The following is an 18,788-nucleotide window of genomic DNA, read 5'->3' as shown; positions in this document are numbered from 1 at the left end:
TCTCTCACGGCCCTCGTTCCGCTCTCTCACGGCCCTCGCCCTCGTCCTCGTCCCGTTCTCTCACGGCCCTCGTCCTCGCGCCGCTCTCTCACAGCCCTCGTCCTCACGCCGCTCTCTCACGGCCCTCGTCCTCGCGCCGCTCTCTCACGGCCCTCGTCCTCACGCCGCTCTCTCACGGCCCTCGGCCTCGTTCCGCTCTCTTACGGCCCTCGTTCCGCTCTCTCACGGCCCTCGTTCCGCTCTCTCACGGCCCTCGTCCCTCTCTCTCACGGCCCTCGTCCCGCTCTCTCACGGCCCTCGTCCCTCTCTCTCACGGCCCTCGTCCTCGTCCCTCTCTCTCACGGCCCTCGTCCTCGTCCCTCTCTCTCACGGCCCTCGTCCCGCTCTCTCACGGCCCTCGTCCCTCTCTCTCACGGCCCTCGTCCCTCTCTCTCACGGCCCTCGTCCCTCTCTCTCACGGCCCTCGTCCCTCTCTCTCACGGCCCTCGTCCCGCTCTCTCACGGCCCTCGTCCCTCTCTCTCACGGCCCTCGTCCCGCTCTCTCACGGCCCTCGACCCGCTCTCTCACTGCCCTCGTCCTCGCGCCTCTCTCGCGGCCCTTCGTCCCTCTCTCTCACGGCCCTTGTCCCGCTCTCTCACGGCCCTCGTCCTCGCGCCTCTCTCACGGCCCTTCGTCCCTCTCTCTCACAGCCCTCGTCCCGCTCTCTCACGGCCCTTGTCCTCGCGCCTCTCTCGCTGCCCTCGGCCTCGACCCACTCTCTCACGGCCCTTCGTCCCTCTCTCTCACGGCCCTCGTCCCGCTCTCTCACGGCCCTCATCCCGCTCTCTCACGGCCCTCGTCCCGCTCTCTCACAGCCCTCATCCCGCTCTCTCACGGCCCTCGTCCTCGCGCCTCTCTCGCTACCCTCGTCCCGCTCTCTCACGGCCCTCGTCCTCGCGCCTCTCTCTCGCTGCCCTCGGCCGCGACCCACTCTCTGGCGGCCCTCGTCCTCGTCCCGCTCTCTCACGGCCCTCGCCCTCATCCTCGACCCACTCTCTGGCGGCCCTCGTCCTCGTCCCGCTCTCTCACGGCCCTCGCCCTCGTCCTCGTCCCGTTCTCTCACGGCCCTCGTCCTCGCGCCGCTCTCTCACAGCCCTCGTCCTCACGCCGCTCTCTCACGGCCCTCGTCCTCGCGCCGCTCTCTCACGGCCCTCGGCCTCGTTCCGCTCTCTTACGGCCCTCGTTCCGCTCTCTCACGGCCCTCGTCCTCGTCCCGCTCTCTCACGGCCCTCGTTCCGCTCTCTCGCGGCCCTCGGCCTCGTACCGCTCGCCACACAGATTAAACTGATTTAAAATCATTCCTTCAGTGACTCGGATGAGCCTGCTTTACCTGCTTTGAGAGGTTGTCATCTGGGAATAACTTACAGCACGATTGACCAATCAGAATCAAGCATTCCACAGAGCTGTGTAATAATATATTATATATTATATTATATCAGACGGGAGAGCCTTCATTGCTCTCCTGCATCGATGAGCCTCGCGTCCATCACACTGTTGCTGGTTTGTTCCTCCTCGGACTCTGTTGGTAGATTCTCACCCCTGCTGACCGGGAGCAACACACACACACACACACACACACACACAGACAGACAGACACACACCTCACCATTTCAGAGATTATCTGATCCATCGCCTGCCAATAACAATCTGGCTCAGATCTTTATTCCTGCATCAAACACGCTGATTACGAGAACTGAGTGTTTGTTCACCATCGAATGATGATCGACGATATTCACTTCACCTGTGACTGATCATAATGTTCTGACTCATCAGTGCATATGCAGTAAATACACTCTGTGTGTGTGTGTGTGTGTGTGTTTCAGAGCTGTGTGTGATGGCAGAAATGGAAGACTTGAGCGCATCTGTGGATGTTCAGGATGTTTATACAAAGGTGAAGTGTAAAGTGGGAAGCTTCCACATAGATCACTACAGAAGCAGGTGAGTGGAACACACACACTCACTCACACGCACACTCACACACACGCACACTCACACAAACACTCTCACTCACTCACACACACACACACACACACACTCACACTCACTGGTGTATTATGATGTGTTTGGGAGCAGAGAGAAGCGTGTGGATCAGCGAGTCGTCTCTCTGTACAGTGCCAGCGGTGTCTTCACCCAGAGTGTGCGTGTGTTGTGTGTGTGTGTGTGTGTTGTGTGTGTGTGTTGTGTGTGTTGTAGGCCTGCTGAGGGTTGGCTCTGTGACGGAGTGATCCTGCAGTGCAAGGAGTCGCCTGTGGTGAGACCTGCAGCGCCGGTGCTTTAACCTGAGCTCACACACACACAGCTTCACTCTGAGCTCGCTCAAACACACAGCTTTACTCTGAGCTCGCTCACACACACACACGCAGCTTTAACCTGAGCTTGCACACACACACAGCTTTATTCTGAGCTCACACACACACACACACACACACACATTCACTGACTGAATTTACTGATGAAACTGACAGAATTTGAAAGATGATACTTTTTTTCATATCAAAAGTCATATCAAAGCACAAATATTACTGTGATTATGGAATGGCAGGAGCTCCAGATAGTGATGTTTAGAGAAGTTTTGTTCAACTGAAAACAGCAAAGACTAAAAGATCGATTCTGTGAGATTTAAGAATTAATATCGGTTTATCAGGATGAAGGCTGATTAAAACCAGGGAATCAATATCAGTATTCTCACTGTGTTTCTGATCAGAGCCGTGAGACGCTACAGTGTTTCGATTGGTCCTGATGTTGGACAGAGTGTGTGTGTGTGTGTGTGAGAGAGAGAGTGTTCTCTTGTGTTCAGTCCTGTGGTGATTTCTCTTCTCTCTGCTCCCAGAATCCTTTTCACCAGCTTCCAATCAAGCAGCCAGCCAATCATAACTCTGACTTCTGCCTGTGTTTCTGTGTTGTGTTCCTCTGGTGTGTATGCAGTGCTGAAGAGAGCTTGTGTGGTGGGGTCGTCCTCTCTTGCACTGAAAAGCTGAACAGACGCACAGTTTTGCTGCGACCACTCAGCAAGCAGGAGCATTTCAGCCATTTCAGCTTCTGTCCACCTGTAAGAGCCGCTGCCTCTGATTCACACACACACTGCCTCTGATTCACACACACACTTCCTCTGATTCACACACACACACTGCTTCTGATTCACACACACACTGCTTCTGATTCACACACACACTGCTTCTAGATGCTTCTTCTGCTGCGCCGCCAGCAACACTCCTGTTAATCTTCTGTAGAGACACGCTCGTTTTATATGATCAGCACATTTATTTTAGGCTTTTTTACATATAAAGTTTAATCGGTGAACATAAACAGAAGCTCAATCACACATGTGACATGAGATCAGACCTCATTGGTTCTTGAGATTCAGTTTAGCATATTTGAGTCGTTGATCAATCCGATGCTGGATGACAAAATTACCTTTTAGAGCACTAGATGGTTGAGTTTGTCATTTGGGACACAACCATAGTTTCTTTCTAGAACATCCTTCACATATCAGATACAGTGCTGTGCTAAAGTCTCAGACACTTCAGTTCAACATGCACAATTCTTTAAAACACACTATATTGACAAAAATATTGGGACATCCCTTCAAATAATTGAATTCAGGTGTTCCAATCACTTCCATGGCCACAGTTGTATGAAATCAAGCACCAAGGCCTCCTGTGCAATAAGTCCATTCGTGAAATTTCTTCACTTTTAAATATTCCACAGTCAACTGTTTGTGTCAAGTCAAGTCAGTCTCCTTCATTTATATAGTGCTTTTAACAATATGGATTGTTTCAAAGCAGCTTTACAGTGATAATAGGACATTACCGTAACAGATTGTTTAGGTTTTACAACAGCTCTAGGATAAAGTTATTGTCCAGCTAAAGTTAGTTTTGATTGATTGATTGATTGATTCACTTCCATTGCGAAGATCATTAGTTATTAACTTAAGGGCACGACACCGTTCTAACAAGAAAACCCTTAAAGGGTAAGTTCGGTATTTTACACTTAAAGCCCTGTTTACAGATCGTTTCTGATGAAATAGAACGGTTAAGATTAAAATTTGGACACATGCTGCTGTCCCGAGAATTTTAGGTTTCTTTCGCTTTCCCCAAAACCTCTAGAATGGGTGTATAGGTGCACTGGAACAATCCTTCATAAAACGCATTAAACTTTTGTTTACAAAGACGTGAAACTCACAGAGTGGTCAGGGGTGTTCACTGATATGCTCACACAAAAATCGCTGCAAAAGATGCTTTCCAACAGGTGTTTTACCATTCGTTGTAAAACTGTGGATCTATTTTTCCAAACGTCTCACAACCGTAGATTCTTCCGCTGAGAGCTTGAATAATAGACACTCCAGCCCAGTTGGTGGCGATAATGCACCTTTGCCAATTGCAAGCAAACCGCTGGCATTTCATTGAATACACAGAAGAAGCAGAAGAAGAAGCGGCGGAGTAATACCATACCTCACACAGCACATTCAATACAAGTCAATGGAGTTGGACAAAAACTACGATAAAACCTGTTGGAAAGCATCTTTTGCAGCGATTTTTGTGTGAGCATATCAGTGAACACCCCTGACCACTCGGTGAGTTTCACGTCTTTATAAACGAAAGTTTAATGCATTTTAGGAAGGATTGTTCCAGTGCACATAGGCTGCCATTGTGTAGGTGGGGGGAGAAAGCGAAATAAACCTAAAACTCTCGGGACAGCAGCATGTGTACAAATTTTAATCTTAACCGTTCTATTTCATCAGAAACGATCTGTAAACAGGGCTTTAAGTGTAAAATACCGAACTTGTCCTTTAACGCACTCCGGTCGCCCATCCGCACAAAACAGTGCCCGGTGTCTCGAGAACACACTCCCTGAAATAGGTTTGAAGGTGCAAACGATTATCCGTTATCTCTGCGCAAACCTCAAAAACGCAAACTCGCACACATGCGCATTACGTGTTCAGTCCAAAGGTATGCGCGTTCAAATATATATGTGCGCAGGCGTGTAGTCCTTCTTTACTTTTTTTTTTCTTCACGCCTGCGTAGCCACGCGAATCGGAATTATCCCGACAACATTTTATCTGTACTGTGGTAAAGTGGTATTATAACAAAGTGGAAGCAATTGGGAACAACAGCAACTCAGCCACATAAATCCCAGAGTGCATGAGGAGGCTCACAGTGCGCAGAAGTAGCCAACTTTCTGCAGAGTCAACAGCTTCAGACCTCCAAACTTTGCCCTCAGATTAGCTCAAGAACAGTGCGTAGAGCTTCATGGAATGGGTTTCCATATGGCATATCACGCTTCTTTGTCTGCCAATCTGATGGACAAGTCTGGGTTTGGCGGTTGCCAGGAGAACGGTACTTGCCTATCTGCATTGTGCCAAGTGTAAAGTTTGGTGGAGGGGGGATTATGGTGTGGGGTTGTTTTTCAGGGATTGTCCTCTTAGTCCCAGTGAAAGGAACTCATAATGCTTCAGCAGACCAAGACATTTTGGACAATTTCATGCTCCCAAGTTTGTGGGAAGAGTTTGGGGATGTTCCAGTTCCCGCATTACTGCGCTCCAGTGCACAAAGCATATCCATAAAGACATGGATGAGGAGTTTGGTGTGGAGGAACTGGACTGGCCTGTACAGGGTCCTGAGCTCAACCCCATAGAACAGCTTTGGGATGAATTAGAGCGGAGACTGAGAGCCTTCTCGTCCAACCAGTGCCTGACCTCACAAGTGCACTTCTAGAAGAATGTTCGAACATTCCCATAAACACACTCCTAAACCTTGAGGAAAGCCTTCCCAGAAGAGTTGAAGCTGTTATAGCTGCAAAAGGGTGGAGCAACTCCATATTAAACCCTACGGATTAAGAATGGGATGTCATTAAAGTTCATGTGCATGTAAAGGCAGATGTCCCAAAACTTTTGGCAATGTAGTGTATTTGTTTAAGAGGTTTATGATTGAATTAATTCAAGCTTCATCAACTCATGAGCCTGTTGAGTTTGTGAAGAGTTGCTGGCAGCGCTGCAGTCGTGTCTCTCTCTGATTACACACTGATGTCGCTCAGTCTCAGCTCACTCTGTTCTTATGCTGCTTTGAGTTTGTGTGATTGTAGCTGTTGAGTGTTGATCGCTCGAGCCTGAACCGCGACTGACCTCTGAACTCTGGTGTGCGGCAGACGGCGGCGAAGGCTCTGGAGGTCTCGCACCAGCAGCACGGGTTCCTCTCGGTGACCTACACGCAGGCCGTGACCCGGAACGTGCGGCACAAGCTGACGGCGCGGCAGGAGCGAGTGTCCCAGAGGCTGAGCGAGGACGGGACCGACGGGTCGCCTCAGCACCTGCACGAGATCCTGCTCACGGCGCAACCCTTCGACCTGGTGCTGTCCTGCCCCCTGCTGGTGAGGCTGGCGCAGGTCTTCCATGTGTCTCCCCCCCCGCCACTGCGTCCCGTCAGAGAGAGCGTCTCCGCCGGACACCCGATGACGGGACACTCGCTGTCCTCCAGCAGCCTCCCGCTCATCTACCTCAACACCAGCGTGATCCGGGTGTTCTGCCCTCTGGAGGACACGACCAGCAGCACACGTGAGTCTCACTCTATCAGACACTCACATACTCACATACTGATGATGATGATCTGTCTTTGTGTTCAGATTCACAGATGAAGCACAGGAAGGAAGACACAGTTGTGTTGAAGATTGGATCTGTGAGCGTCGCTCCTCAGGCTGATAATCCACTGCCGCGCTCCGTACTGCGCAAAGACATCTACCAGTGAGTCTGTCTTTCTGTCTGTCTGTCTATCTCTCTGTATCATCTGTCTGTCTGTGTGTATCTGTCTGTCTGTCTGTCTCTCTGGCTGTCTGCCTGTCTGTCTGTCTGTATGTCACAGCTGGCGCAACGATGTGACATGAAGGGGAGATGGCACAGAAGAATAAGCTCAAAAGAAAGAATTTATTACTTCTAAATTAACAAAATAGCATAATTGAACCGTCAGTCATCAGTAATATCAGTCAGTATGAAATGCAAGTGAATGGATGTGTAACTATGGAATGTTGACAGGACAAGTGCATGGTTGTGAACCAAAAGTAACATTTTCTAAACTGAAGCACCGATCTGGCAAACTGCTAAAGCAACAACTTAGCAGCGTCCCGACCAGCCGCACTGTGTTCCTTAAATAGTAACCAAGACAGGATTCAAGTGTGCTCAGACCACACCCCAATCACCAATCAAACCTTCAAAGAGAAACAGAACAACCAAACCCACACAAAACAATCTGAATCCTAACACTGTATCTGTCTGTCTGTGTGAATGTGTGTGTGAGAGAGAGAGAGAGAGAGAGAGAGAGAGAGAGAGAGAGCGAGAGCGAGAGAGTGTGTGAGTGTGTGTGTGTGTGTGTGTGTGTGTGTGTGTGTGTGTGTGTGTGTGTGTGTGAGTGTTTGTGAGAGAGAGAATAGTTGTGGTCTCTCTGATGCTATTCTGAGATGCTCCCACTGTGAGAATCACAACCACAACACTTAAATTCACACTTTTACACACACACACACACACACACACACACACACACACACACACACACACACGTCTGGTTCACTATCTTTGTGGGGACTCTCCATAGACTTAATGGTTTTTATACTGTACAAACTGTATATTCTATCTCCTTACACTAACCCTACCCCTAAACCTGCCCATCACACACACACACACACACACACACACACACACACACTAACCCTACCCCTAAACCTACATTTGGTTCTACATTTGGACATTTGGTTCCCACAATGTAATACAAATCAAACGCACACATACACACACACACACACACATCTCTTGGCTTAAAGTGCAAGGAAAGCGGCATTAACAGAACCAATGATCTTTTATTTGAATTCAAGATTATTCTTTCAAGAGTGAAGCATTTCTAATGGAAGTGCAGAATAGATATTTCTCAGTTGGTGGATGTTGGAACAAGTGGATTGGTTATGGTTAACTAGGGTTAGGGTTAATTATTCATGTTCGCTTTTTTTCTTATATGTGCGGAAGAAACTCAAATAACTCAATCGATTTTTGTCATACAGGCAAGTGTTATACATCATTCAAAACTGTTAAATGTCTACTTTTATTTGTGTACACTCATAATAAAAACAAAATGTTCTGCTTTTCGTAAAATAAAGAAAATAAACATGATGCACGTTCTGCCGTCTCTCTCAGTGTGAAGTTCATTCTGAAACGCGACAGAAAATGAACTGTAACTCAGTGAATACTTGCCACACAGACATGACTATGTCTTTACAAAGCTTGAAGTGTCTATTTCTAAATTATGTAAATCATATCAAAAACAAATATTCTCTGTTTAAGTAATGCGTATGAAAGCAGCGAGAGGTAGTTTTAATGTAAACACACAACAAAACCAGCCAGCCTGTCTGACTCCCTGCCTTTCTCACTCCCTGCCTGTCTCGCTTCCTGCCCGTCTCACACCCTGCCCGTCTCACTCCCTGCCTGTCTTGCTTCCTGCTTGTCTCACTCCCTGCTTGTCTCACTCCCTGCCCGTCTCAGTCCCTGCCTGTCTCACTCCCTGCCTGTCTCACTCCCTGCCTGTCTCACTCCCTGCCTGTCTCACTCCCTGCCTATCTCACTCCCTGCCTATCTCACTCCCTGCCTGTCTCAGTCCCTGCTTGTCTCGCTTCCTGCCCGTCTCACTCCCTGCCTGTCTCACTCCCTGCCTGTCTCACTCCCTACCCATCTCTCTCTGTCTGTCTCTTTCTCTCTCTCTCTCTTTACCCTTGTCTCACTCCCTGCCTATCTCACTCCCTGCCTGTCTCACTCCCTGCCTATCTCACTCCCTGCCTATCTGACTCCCTGCCTGTCTCACTCCCTGCCTATCTGACTCCCTGCCTGTCTCCCTGCCTGTCTCAATCACTGCCTATCTGACTCCCTGCCTGTCTCACTCCCTGCCTGTCTGACTCCCTGCCTGTCTGACTCGCTGCCTGTCTGACTCCCTGCCTGTCTCACTCCCTGCCTGTCTGACTCCCTGCCTGTCTCACTCCCTGCCTGTCTCACTCCCTGCCTATCTGACTCCCTGCCTGTCTCACTCCCTGCCTATCTGACTCCCTGCCTGTCTCCCTGCCTGTCTCCCTGCCTGTCTGACTCCCTGCCTGTCTCACTCCCTGCCTGTCTCACTCCCTGCCTATCTGACTCCCTGCCTGTCTCCCTGCCTGTCTCAATCACTGCCTATCTGACTCCCTGCCTGTCTCACTCCCTGCCCATCTCACTCCCTACCTGTCTGACTCCCTGTCTGTCTCACTCCCTGCCTATCTGACTCCCTGCCTGTCTCACTCCCTGCCTATCTGACTCCCTGCCTGTCTCCCTGCCTGTCTCACTCCCTGCCCATCTCACTCCCTACCTGTCTGACTCCCTGTCTGTCTCACTCCCTGCCTATCTGACTCCCTGCCTGTCTCACTCCCTGCCTGTCTGACTCCCTGCCTGTCTCACTCCCTGCCTGTCTGACTCCCTGCCTGTCTCACTCCCTGCCTATCTGACTCCCTGCCTGTCTCCCTGCCTGTCTCAATCACTGCCTATCTGACTCCCTGCCTGTCTCACTCCCTGCCTATCTGACTCCCTGCCTGTCTCCCTGCCTGTCTCAATCACTGCCTATCTGACTCCCTGCCTGTCTCACTCCCTGCCTGTCTGACTCCCTGCCTGTCTGACTCCCTGCCTGTCTCACTCCCTGCCTGTCTCACTCCCTGCCTATCTGAGTCCCTGCCTGTCTCACTCCCTGCCTATCTGACTCCCTGCCTGTCTCCCTGCCTGTCTCACTCCCTGCCCATCTCACTCCCTACCTGTCTGACTCCCTGTCTGTCTCACTCCCTGCCTATCTGACTCCCTGCCTGTCTCACTCCCTGCCTGTCTGACTCCCTGCCTGTCTGACTCCCTGCCTGTCTCACTCCCTGCTTGTCTGACTCCCTGCCTGTCTCACTCCCTGCCCATCTCACTCCCTACCTGTCTGACTCCCTACCTGTCTCACTCCCTGCCTATCTGACTCCCTGCCTGTCTCACTCCCTGCCCATCTCTCTCTGTCTGTCTCTTTCTTTCTCTGTCTCTCTCTCTCTCTGTTGAGCACATGGCTGGTTTCGTCGTGTGTTTACAGGCTGTTTGTGTCATATAAACTCGGCGGGAGATAAATGACCTGAGCAATTAAGATGTTGAAATGCGAGTTGAAACCCGGTGAGATTGTAGCGGCGGCGGGTCGTTCCCACAGCTCTCTGTCTCTCAGCTCGCTCGTCCTGCTGTCGACATGCGGCGAGTTACGGCTCTCAGGAGGGCAGAGGAGGCTCTGCGGTGACGATGATGATGTGTGTGTATGAGGATATTAAACTCTTATCAGTCTAATGGAGAACAGGCGTGTGTTTGGCCTGCAGGAAGGGCTGAGAACATGAGTGTGAGAACATGCTTCCAGCTTCACCATCACCATCATCACAGCCTGTCATTTCCAGCGTGTCCTGCGGAGCGGATCCGCACTCAGCACCACGGTACCGTCTCTCCGCTGCTGCTCTCGCCACTAATTACTCTCATTTAGCTTAAATTAAATGTAATTGAGAATTTGAGTGTGGCAGTAAATCTTGGCTGTGCTGTTACCCAGAGTTCTCGGTTCAGAGGCGACCGCAGCCCGTGTGAGTCATGATGTCATCAGACGTGAGTCAGGTGGTGTGAGAATCTCCTCAGGAGCTCAAGAGACAAACACACACGCTCACATGAGAAACTATCACACACTATAATTAGCATAAAGACAGAGAGAGTTCACCCGAAAATCATCATTCTGTCATCATTCACTCGCCCTCGTGTCATTCAAACCTTCTGCAAAACACAAAAGAAGATATTTTGATTAAAGTCAATGGGGTCCAATGTTGTTTGGTTCCCAACATTTTTCAAAATATCAGAAGAAAGAAAGTTGTACGACATGATGGAGAGTAAATGACAGAATGATGATTTCTTGGTCATCTACTACTATTTACATGATAATAATATAGCACACTTTATACACACTCATGAAGCACTGGTGTCCTGATGTGTGTGTGTAGTGTGTTGTCCTGCCGTGTGTCGCTGTGAATGTGATCGATCGCTGTTGCCATAGAAACGGCTGAGTGATGCGTGTTGATGGAGTCTCTCATTGAAGATGTTTATGAACACTGGTGAGAAACATCAGATCTCCTCAAGCGTTCGGCACATCTGGAGGCGTTTAGGAACGCAGGCCGTGTTTAAAGCAGCAGCGCAGCGGGCCAGAGCAAATAAACACATCACATCACTGCTGATGTCACACACACACACGCGTGTGGCATGTACTCACACAAACACACACACACACACACACACACACACACACACACACACTCACGCACGCACGCATACATACTCACACAGACAAAATCTGATTCCCCACACTGTGCGTCTAATGAAATATACGACAGTAATGTGTGTAAGAATGTGTGTCTGTTCCTTAGCTACTATATTACACAGATCTGTGTGTGCCTGTGTGTGTGTGTGGGTGTGTGTGTGTGCGTGTGCTGCATCACTGATGACACCTCACACTCTCAACTCTCTCTCTCAATTCAATTCACAAAGCTTTATTGTCATGACAAAAACATATTTTTTTTATTGTCAAAGCATTAAAACAATATAGAGTAAAGCTTATTTAGAGAAAATAATAATTAAACTAAATAAAAAAGACAATATGATATATACACATGGCTAGATATAGCAAAAAATAAATATATAGCAAAATAAATAAAGGATTATAATAATAAAAGATTATAATACAGAAATCATGTAAACACTGAACTCTCTCTCTCTCTCTCTCTCTCTCTCTCTCAGGCGGGCGCTGAATCTGGGCGTTCTGCGTGACCCGGGGTCAGAGGTCGAGGACCGTCAGTATCAGATTGACCTCCAGTGCATCAACATGGGCACGGCTCACTGGGACGACCTGCGGCCGGAGCGCGAGGGACCGAATGCCGGCTCTGCTGTAGACACTGAACGCAGTTCCCAGAATCCCGCGCTGGAGTGGAACATGGCCAGCAGGTGAGCTGCATCACAGAGCACTGAACTCTGGGTAGTTTCTGACGGGGTGTTGAGGGCGACCACAGCTGATGAAGGTTCAGAACGATGAGCTCATACAGATGATGAGAGACACAGTGAGACGTTTTTACTGGCACCAGGGCAGGTCTACCTGTCACTCAAAGGAGATCCACCAATAACAAACCACAACCATCCACCCATCCAATCAATTCCCCATGGATAAAATCCGGCTGACTACATCATGTGTTGTGGTCGTGTCTAGGCGCAGGTCCACCATCTGATCTGGATACGGCCCGGATCCGGCTGACTACATCATGCGTTGTGGTCGTGTCTAGGCGCAGGTCCTCCATCTGATCTGGATACGGCCCGGATCCGGCTGACTACATCATGCGTTGTGGACGTGTCTAGGCGCAGGTCCACCATCTGATCTGGATACGGCCCGGATCCGGCTGACTACATCATGCGTTGTGGTCGTGTCTAGGCGCAGGTCCACCATCTGATCTGGATACGGGCCGGATCCGGCTGACTACATCATGCGTTGTGATCGTGTCTAGGCGCAGGTCCACCATCTGATCTGGATACGGCCCGGATCCGGCTGACTACATCATGCGTTGTGGTCGTGTCTAGGCGCAGGTCCTCCATCTGATCTGGATACGGCCCGGATCCGGCTGACTACATCATGCGTTGTGATCGTGTCTAGGCGCAGGTCCACCATCTGATCTGGATACGGCCCGGATCCGGCTGACTACATCATGCGTTGTGGTCGTGTCTAGGCGCAAGTCCACCATCTGATCTGGATACGGCCCGGATCCGGCTGACTACATCATGCGTTGTGGTCGTGTCTAGGCGCAGGTCCTCCATCTGATCTGGATACGGCCCGGATCCGGCTGACTACATCATGCGTTGTGATCGTGTCTAGGCGCAGGTCCACCATCTGATCTGGATACGGCCCGGATCCGGCTGACTACATCATGCGTTGTGGTCGTGTCTAGGCGCAGGTCCACCATCTGATCTGGATACGGCCCGGATCCGGCTGACTACATCATGCGTTGTGGTCGTGTCTAGGCGCAGGTCCTCCATCTGATCTGGATACGGCCCGGATCCGGCTGACTACATCATGCGTTGTGATCGTGTCTAGGCGCAGGTCCACCATCTGATCTGGATACGGCCCGGATCCGGCTGACTACATCATGCGTTGTGGTCGTGTCTAGGCGCAGGTCCTCCATCTGATCTGGATACGGCCCGGATCCTGCTGACTGCATCATGCGTTGTGGTCGTGTCTAGGCGCAGGTCCTCCATCTGATCTGGATACGGCCCGGATCCGGCTGACTGCATCATGCGTTGTGGTCGTGTCTAGGCGCAGGTCCTCCATCTGATCTGGATACGGCCCGGATCCGGCTGACTGCATCATGCGTTGTGGTCGTGTCTAGGCGCAGGTCCTCCATCTGATCTGGATACGGCCCGGATCCGGCTGACTGCATCATGCGTTGTGGTCGTGTCTAGGCGCAGGTCCTCCATCTGATCTGGATACGGCCCGGATCCGGCTGACTACATCATGCGTTGTGATCGTGTCTAGGCGCAGGTCCTCCATCTGATCTGGATACGGCCCGGATCCTGCTGACTGCATCATGCGTTGTGGTCGTGTCTAGGCGCAGGTCCTCCATCTGATCTGGATACGGCCCGGATCCGGCTGACTGCATCATGCGTTGTGGTCGTGTCTAGGCGCAGGTCCTCCATCTGATCTGGATACGGCCCGGATCCGGCTGACTGCATCATGCGTTGTGGTCGTGTCTAGGCGCAGGTCCTCCATCTGATCTGGATACGGCCCGGATCCGGCTGACTGCATCATGCGTTGTGGTCGTGTCTAGGCGCAGGTCCTCCATCTGATCTGGATACGGCCCGGATCCGGCTGACTACATCATGCGTTGTGATCGTGTCTAGGCGCAGGTCCTCCATCTGATCTGGATACGGCCCGGATCCTGCTGACTACATCATGCGTTGTGGTCGTGTCTAGGCGCAGGTCCTCCATCTGATCTGGATACGGCCCGGATCCGGCTGACTGCATCATGCGTTGTGGTCGTGTCTAGGCGCAGGTCCTCCATCTGATCTGGATACGGCCCGGATCCGGCTGACTGCATCATGCGTTGTGGTCGTGTCTAGGCGCAGGTCCTCCATCTGATCTGGATATGGCCCGGATCCGGCTGACTGCATCATGCGTTGTGGTCGTGTCTAGGCGCAGGTCCTCCATCTGATCTGGATACGGCCCGGATCCGGCTGACTGCATCATGCGTTGTGGTCGTGTCTAGGCGCAGGTCCTCCATCTGATCTGGATATGGCCCGGATCCGGCTGACTGCATCATGCGTTGTGGTCGTGTCTAGGCGCAGGTCCTCCATCTGATCTGGATATGGCCCGGATCCGGCTGACTACATCATGTGTTGTGGTCGTGTCTAGGCGCAGGTCCTCCATCTGATCTGGATACGGCCCGGATCCGGCTGACTTCATCATGCGTTGTGGTCGTGTCTAGGCGCAGGTCCTCCATCTGATCTGGATACGGCCCGGATCCGGCTGACTGCATCATGTGTTGTGGTCGTGTCTAGGCGCAGGTCCTCCATCTGATCTGGATATGGCCCGGATCCGGCTGACTGCATCATGCGTTGTGGTCGTGTCTAGGCGCAGGTCCACCATCTGATCTGGATACGGCCCGGATCCGGCTGACTGCATCATGCGTTGTGGTCGTGTCTAGGTGCAGGTCCTCCATCTGATCTGGATACGGCCTGGATCCGGCTGACTACATCATGTGTTGTGGTCGTGTCTAGGAGCAGGTCCTCCATCTGATCTGGATACGGCCCGGATCCGGCTGACTACATCATGCGTTGTGGTCGTGTCTAGGCGCAGGTCCTCCATCTGATCTGGATACGGCCCGGATCCGGCTGACTACATCATGCGTTGTGGTCGTGTCTAGGTGCAGGTCCTCCATCTGATCTGGATACGGCCCGGATCCGGCTGACTACATCATGCGTTGTGGTTGTGTCTAGGCGCAGGTCCACCATCTGATCTGATCCAGCTGACTTAATTTATGCAGCCTAAAAATCATTTAACTGGTTTGGATAATAGAAATGGATAATGTTCTATGTGTATGCCAGGTTAAAGAGATTGTTTAGTCTAGATTTAAACTGACAGACTGTGTCTGCTTCTCGAACAATGCTAGGAAAACTGTTCCAGTTTAGTTAAGGTGCTAAATAGGAAAAGGATCTACCGCCAGCAGTTGATTTTGATATTCTAGGTATTCATGTACAGCAGCCGAAAGATCACATGATCCCCTGACAGGAAGTAGAATATGTCTACTAGTCATCAGCGTTAGTCCTGTACGGGTGGTTTTCAGCAGGTCATGTGATCTCTCTGGCACCTGTTCAGGTAACAGTATCCGCCCGCTCTCGGCTCTTCAGCGGAAACGCTCCAATCGTGTGTCGGCAGTAATCCCAGAGTTCCCTGCTTCTAATCCACTGGCCACCATAAATATTAGAGGCTTCGCTGTTTGATTGTTTTAATAGTAGCAGATGTGGCACCTTATAAAGCGCCGCGTGTTTGTTTTACTGCCCACAAATGTTCTCAGAGATCCGATCAGAGTTCATGTGTGGGAGCGGGAGCGTGGGAGGCGTGAGTGTGTGTGTGTGTGTGTGTGTGTTTGTACCTACTTAGTCATATTTTGGGGACAAATTTGTACCCAGAAGTGAGCTAAACTTTTTTGGCGACATGAAAATCATAAAAATAAAGTAAATACAGTTTTTATAATTGTAAAAATACAGATAGTTTTCTGTCAGGGTTACAGTATTAATAACTAGCTGCGTATAGGAACAAGAGAAGTGTGTTTAATCTGTGAGTTCAGAGAGTTGAGTGTGTTCTCTGATAAACAACATTAATGATGTTGATTCATGTTTCGAGTTTGTAACACATCCTCCTTTGAGTTTGTTTATGAGATGTTTTTGAAGATTTGATGAAGGTTCAGTGCTGTGAGACTCGCAGACAATTATAGAGACACTGAATGTGTGTGTGTGTGTGTGTTTTTGCAGCATCCGCCGGCAGCAGGAGAAGCGAGTGATCCTGTCGCCGATCATCACGGATTTCTCAGTGCGAATCACAGCAGCTCCAGCTGTAATTTACCGGAAGCCTCTGGATCACGGCCCAGCGGAGGTACGTGTGTGTGTATGTGTGTATGTACTTGTACAACTATCTTTGTGAGGACCAGTTTGAGTTTTAGACCACTGGAGTGAGGACAAAGAGAGTAAAGTGAGGACATATTGGCCGGTCCTCAGTTTCTGAGCGCCTTTAAAGGCCTGTTTGAGGGTCAAGACTTGGTTTTAGGGATAAGGTTATAATGAGGTTAAGGGTCGGTTTAGGGTCAGGGGTCGGGTTAGGCACTTAGTTGTGATGGGTAAGGTTAGGGTAAGCAGCTAGAGATTGCATTGTGTCAATGAATGTCCTCATAAAGATAGATGTACAAGAATATGTGTGTGTCTGTCTGTGTGTGTATGTGTGTGTGTGTGCGCGCGCGCGTGTGTGTATGCGCGTGCGCGTGTGTGTATGCGCGTGTGTGTGTGTGTGCGCGTGTGTGTGTGTGTCCGTGTGTGCGTGTGTGTGCAGTGTGTGTGTCTGTGTGTGTGTGAGAGTGTGTGGGTTGATCCAGTGATGCACAAACACACACATCGCTCTGTCCTCCATCAGATGAAATTGTGTGTGTGTGTGTGTGTGTGTGTGTGTGTGTGTGTGTCCAGGAAGCTGCAGGAGTGTTTTGGGAATGTTTGAGCTGCTGCTCAAGCGAGACAAACAGTTTTTCGGCTCTTGCACAGTAATGCTTTCGGCCGTGTGTTTGTTTGCTTTAGTGGAGTTCCATATTTGACCTTAAATACTGAAAATCACTAAACAAACAGCCACTGAATTCACTTTACTCAAACCTGGAAAGAGAAGCGGATGAGCATCAGGACAGTTAGTCAGTGTCTGCAGCTTTAAATCTTTAAGTTTGTTAGCAGACGTCAGATGCCTGTTTAATTCATGCAGGAAGTGTCAGGCTTGTCAGGTTTAGTGTTATGTTTGCGTTAGCAGCTTTACAATTATAATGGCCTTCATATTCAGTGATATTATTGATCTGACTGCACTGAGACTATCAGATGAGAACAGAACTTGATCTGAACAGTGACTCTCTCTTCTTCTGTCTATTCTCCTGTTTATTACAGTGAAGCTGCTCTGAGACGATCTGTACTGTATAAAGCGCTGTAGAAATAAAGGCCACACTGCTCTCTGTCAGTGTGATGTTCTGTGTGTGATGATCAGCTGACCGTCATATCTCTCTCTCTCTCTCTCTCTCTCTCTCTCTCTCTCTCTCTCTCCAGGAGGTGGTGGTGTGTGGCCACAGTCTGGAGATGAACATCACGTCCAGTCTGGATCTGTTTCTCAGCGCGTCTCAGGTTCAGTTACTGCAGCAGCTCCTGCAGGCCAACGTGGGGCAGACGACCTGTGACCCGACCGCTGCAGACGTACGGGAATACACACTCCACACACACACACAAGCAGGGCCGGAGTGGGGCCACTTTTCAGCCCGGGAGTTTCAGGCCCAAGACCGGCCCACTTTTTCCATGGTGGAATTCCAAATTAGCACTTTTTTAAAATTGGATAAATGAAGCAACAGTTCAGCTCTTACTATTGTGTAGTTAGTATTAATACCATGGGTTAACAAATAATGTAAAGGTTAAATAATAATTCACTTAGACTTTATAAGAAGCATAAGAAGCAATTGCAACTTTTTCACACAATTCTGACGTTATATTTCGCAATTCTGACTTTATATTTCGCAATTCTGACTTTATAACACGCAATTGCTACTTTATATCACACAATTCTGACTTTATATCTTGCAGTTCTGACTTTATAAGCAATTGCGACTTTATTTCACACAATTCTCACTTTATAATTTGCAATTCTGACTTTATAACACGTTTTATGATTTTATATCACACAATTCTGACTCTATATCTGGCAGTTCTGACTTTATAAGCAATTGCGACTTTATATCACACAATTCTGACTTTATATTTCGCAATTGTGACTTTATAACACGTTTTATGACTTTATATCACACAATTCTGACTCTATATCTTGCAGTTCTGACTTTATAAGCAATTGCGACTTTATTTCAGGCAGTTCTGATTTTATATCTTGCAATTCTGACTTTATAAGAAGCAATTGCGACTTTATATCACGCAATTCTGACTCTATATCTCACAATTCTTTATAACACGCAATTGCAACTTTATTTCAGGCAATTCTGACTTTATATCTCACAATTCTGACTTTTTAACACGCAATTGCGACTTTATTTCAGGCAATTCTGACTTTATATCTCGCAATTCTGAGAAAAAAAGTCAGAATTGCGAGATGTAAACTCGAGATAAAAAGTCGCAATTATCTTTTAAAATGTTTTATTCTGTGGCGGAAACAAAGCTTCCATAACCTACCTCCTGGCCTCTTCCTCCCATCCATCCTCCCTGACGCGTACCGTTACGGCCGGCCCAGCTATCAGTAGGCGCCGGCGGAGCCGCGGTAGCCTCCCTGAGAAAACGTTTTGAAAAGACGGGCTATGGACCCAACCATTTCTATAGGAGGGGAGGGGAGAACTCCCTCACATGGTACAACCCATGCTGAGTTGCGCGCTGTGGTGGCAG

The 18,788-nt window shown here is 49.6% G+C and overlaps 1 protein-coding gene across 3 annotated transcripts in view; it reads left to right on the top strand.

Moving 5' to 3' along the window:
* vps13b (vacuolar protein sorting 13 homolog B) overlaps nt 1-18,788 on the top strand; it is a 237,474-nt gene that overhangs the window by 144,791 nt on the left and 73,895 nt on the right. For 2 of the 3 annotated variants that reach the window (XM_079894253.1, XM_079894255.1), the window contains 7 exons: nt 1,864-1,978; nt 2,966-3,089; nt 6,185-6,590; nt 6,659-6,776; nt 11,871-12,074; nt 16,143-16,263; nt 17,460-17,603. In XM_079894253.1, coding sequence (XP_079750379.1) covers nt 1,864-1,978; nt 2,966-3,089; nt 6,185-6,590; nt 6,659-6,776; nt 11,871-12,074; nt 16,143-16,263; nt 17,460-17,603 — 1,232 coding nt within the window. Of the gene's footprint in view, nt 1-1,863; nt 1,979-2,233; nt 2,292-2,965; nt 3,090-6,184; nt 6,591-6,658; nt 6,777-11,870; nt 12,075-16,142; nt 16,264-17,459; nt 17,604-18,788 lie in introns of all 3 variants that reach the window. The other variant, XM_079894254.1, reaches the window with a different exon arrangement.

This window comes from Squalius cephalus (assembly GCF_949319135.1).
Source record: "Squalius cephalus genome assembly, chromosome: 15".
NCBI lineage: Eukaryota > Metazoa > Chordata > Actinopteri > Cypriniformes > Leuciscidae > Squalius > Squalius cephalus.
This window is presented reverse-complemented; position numbering and strand designations above follow the sequence as displayed.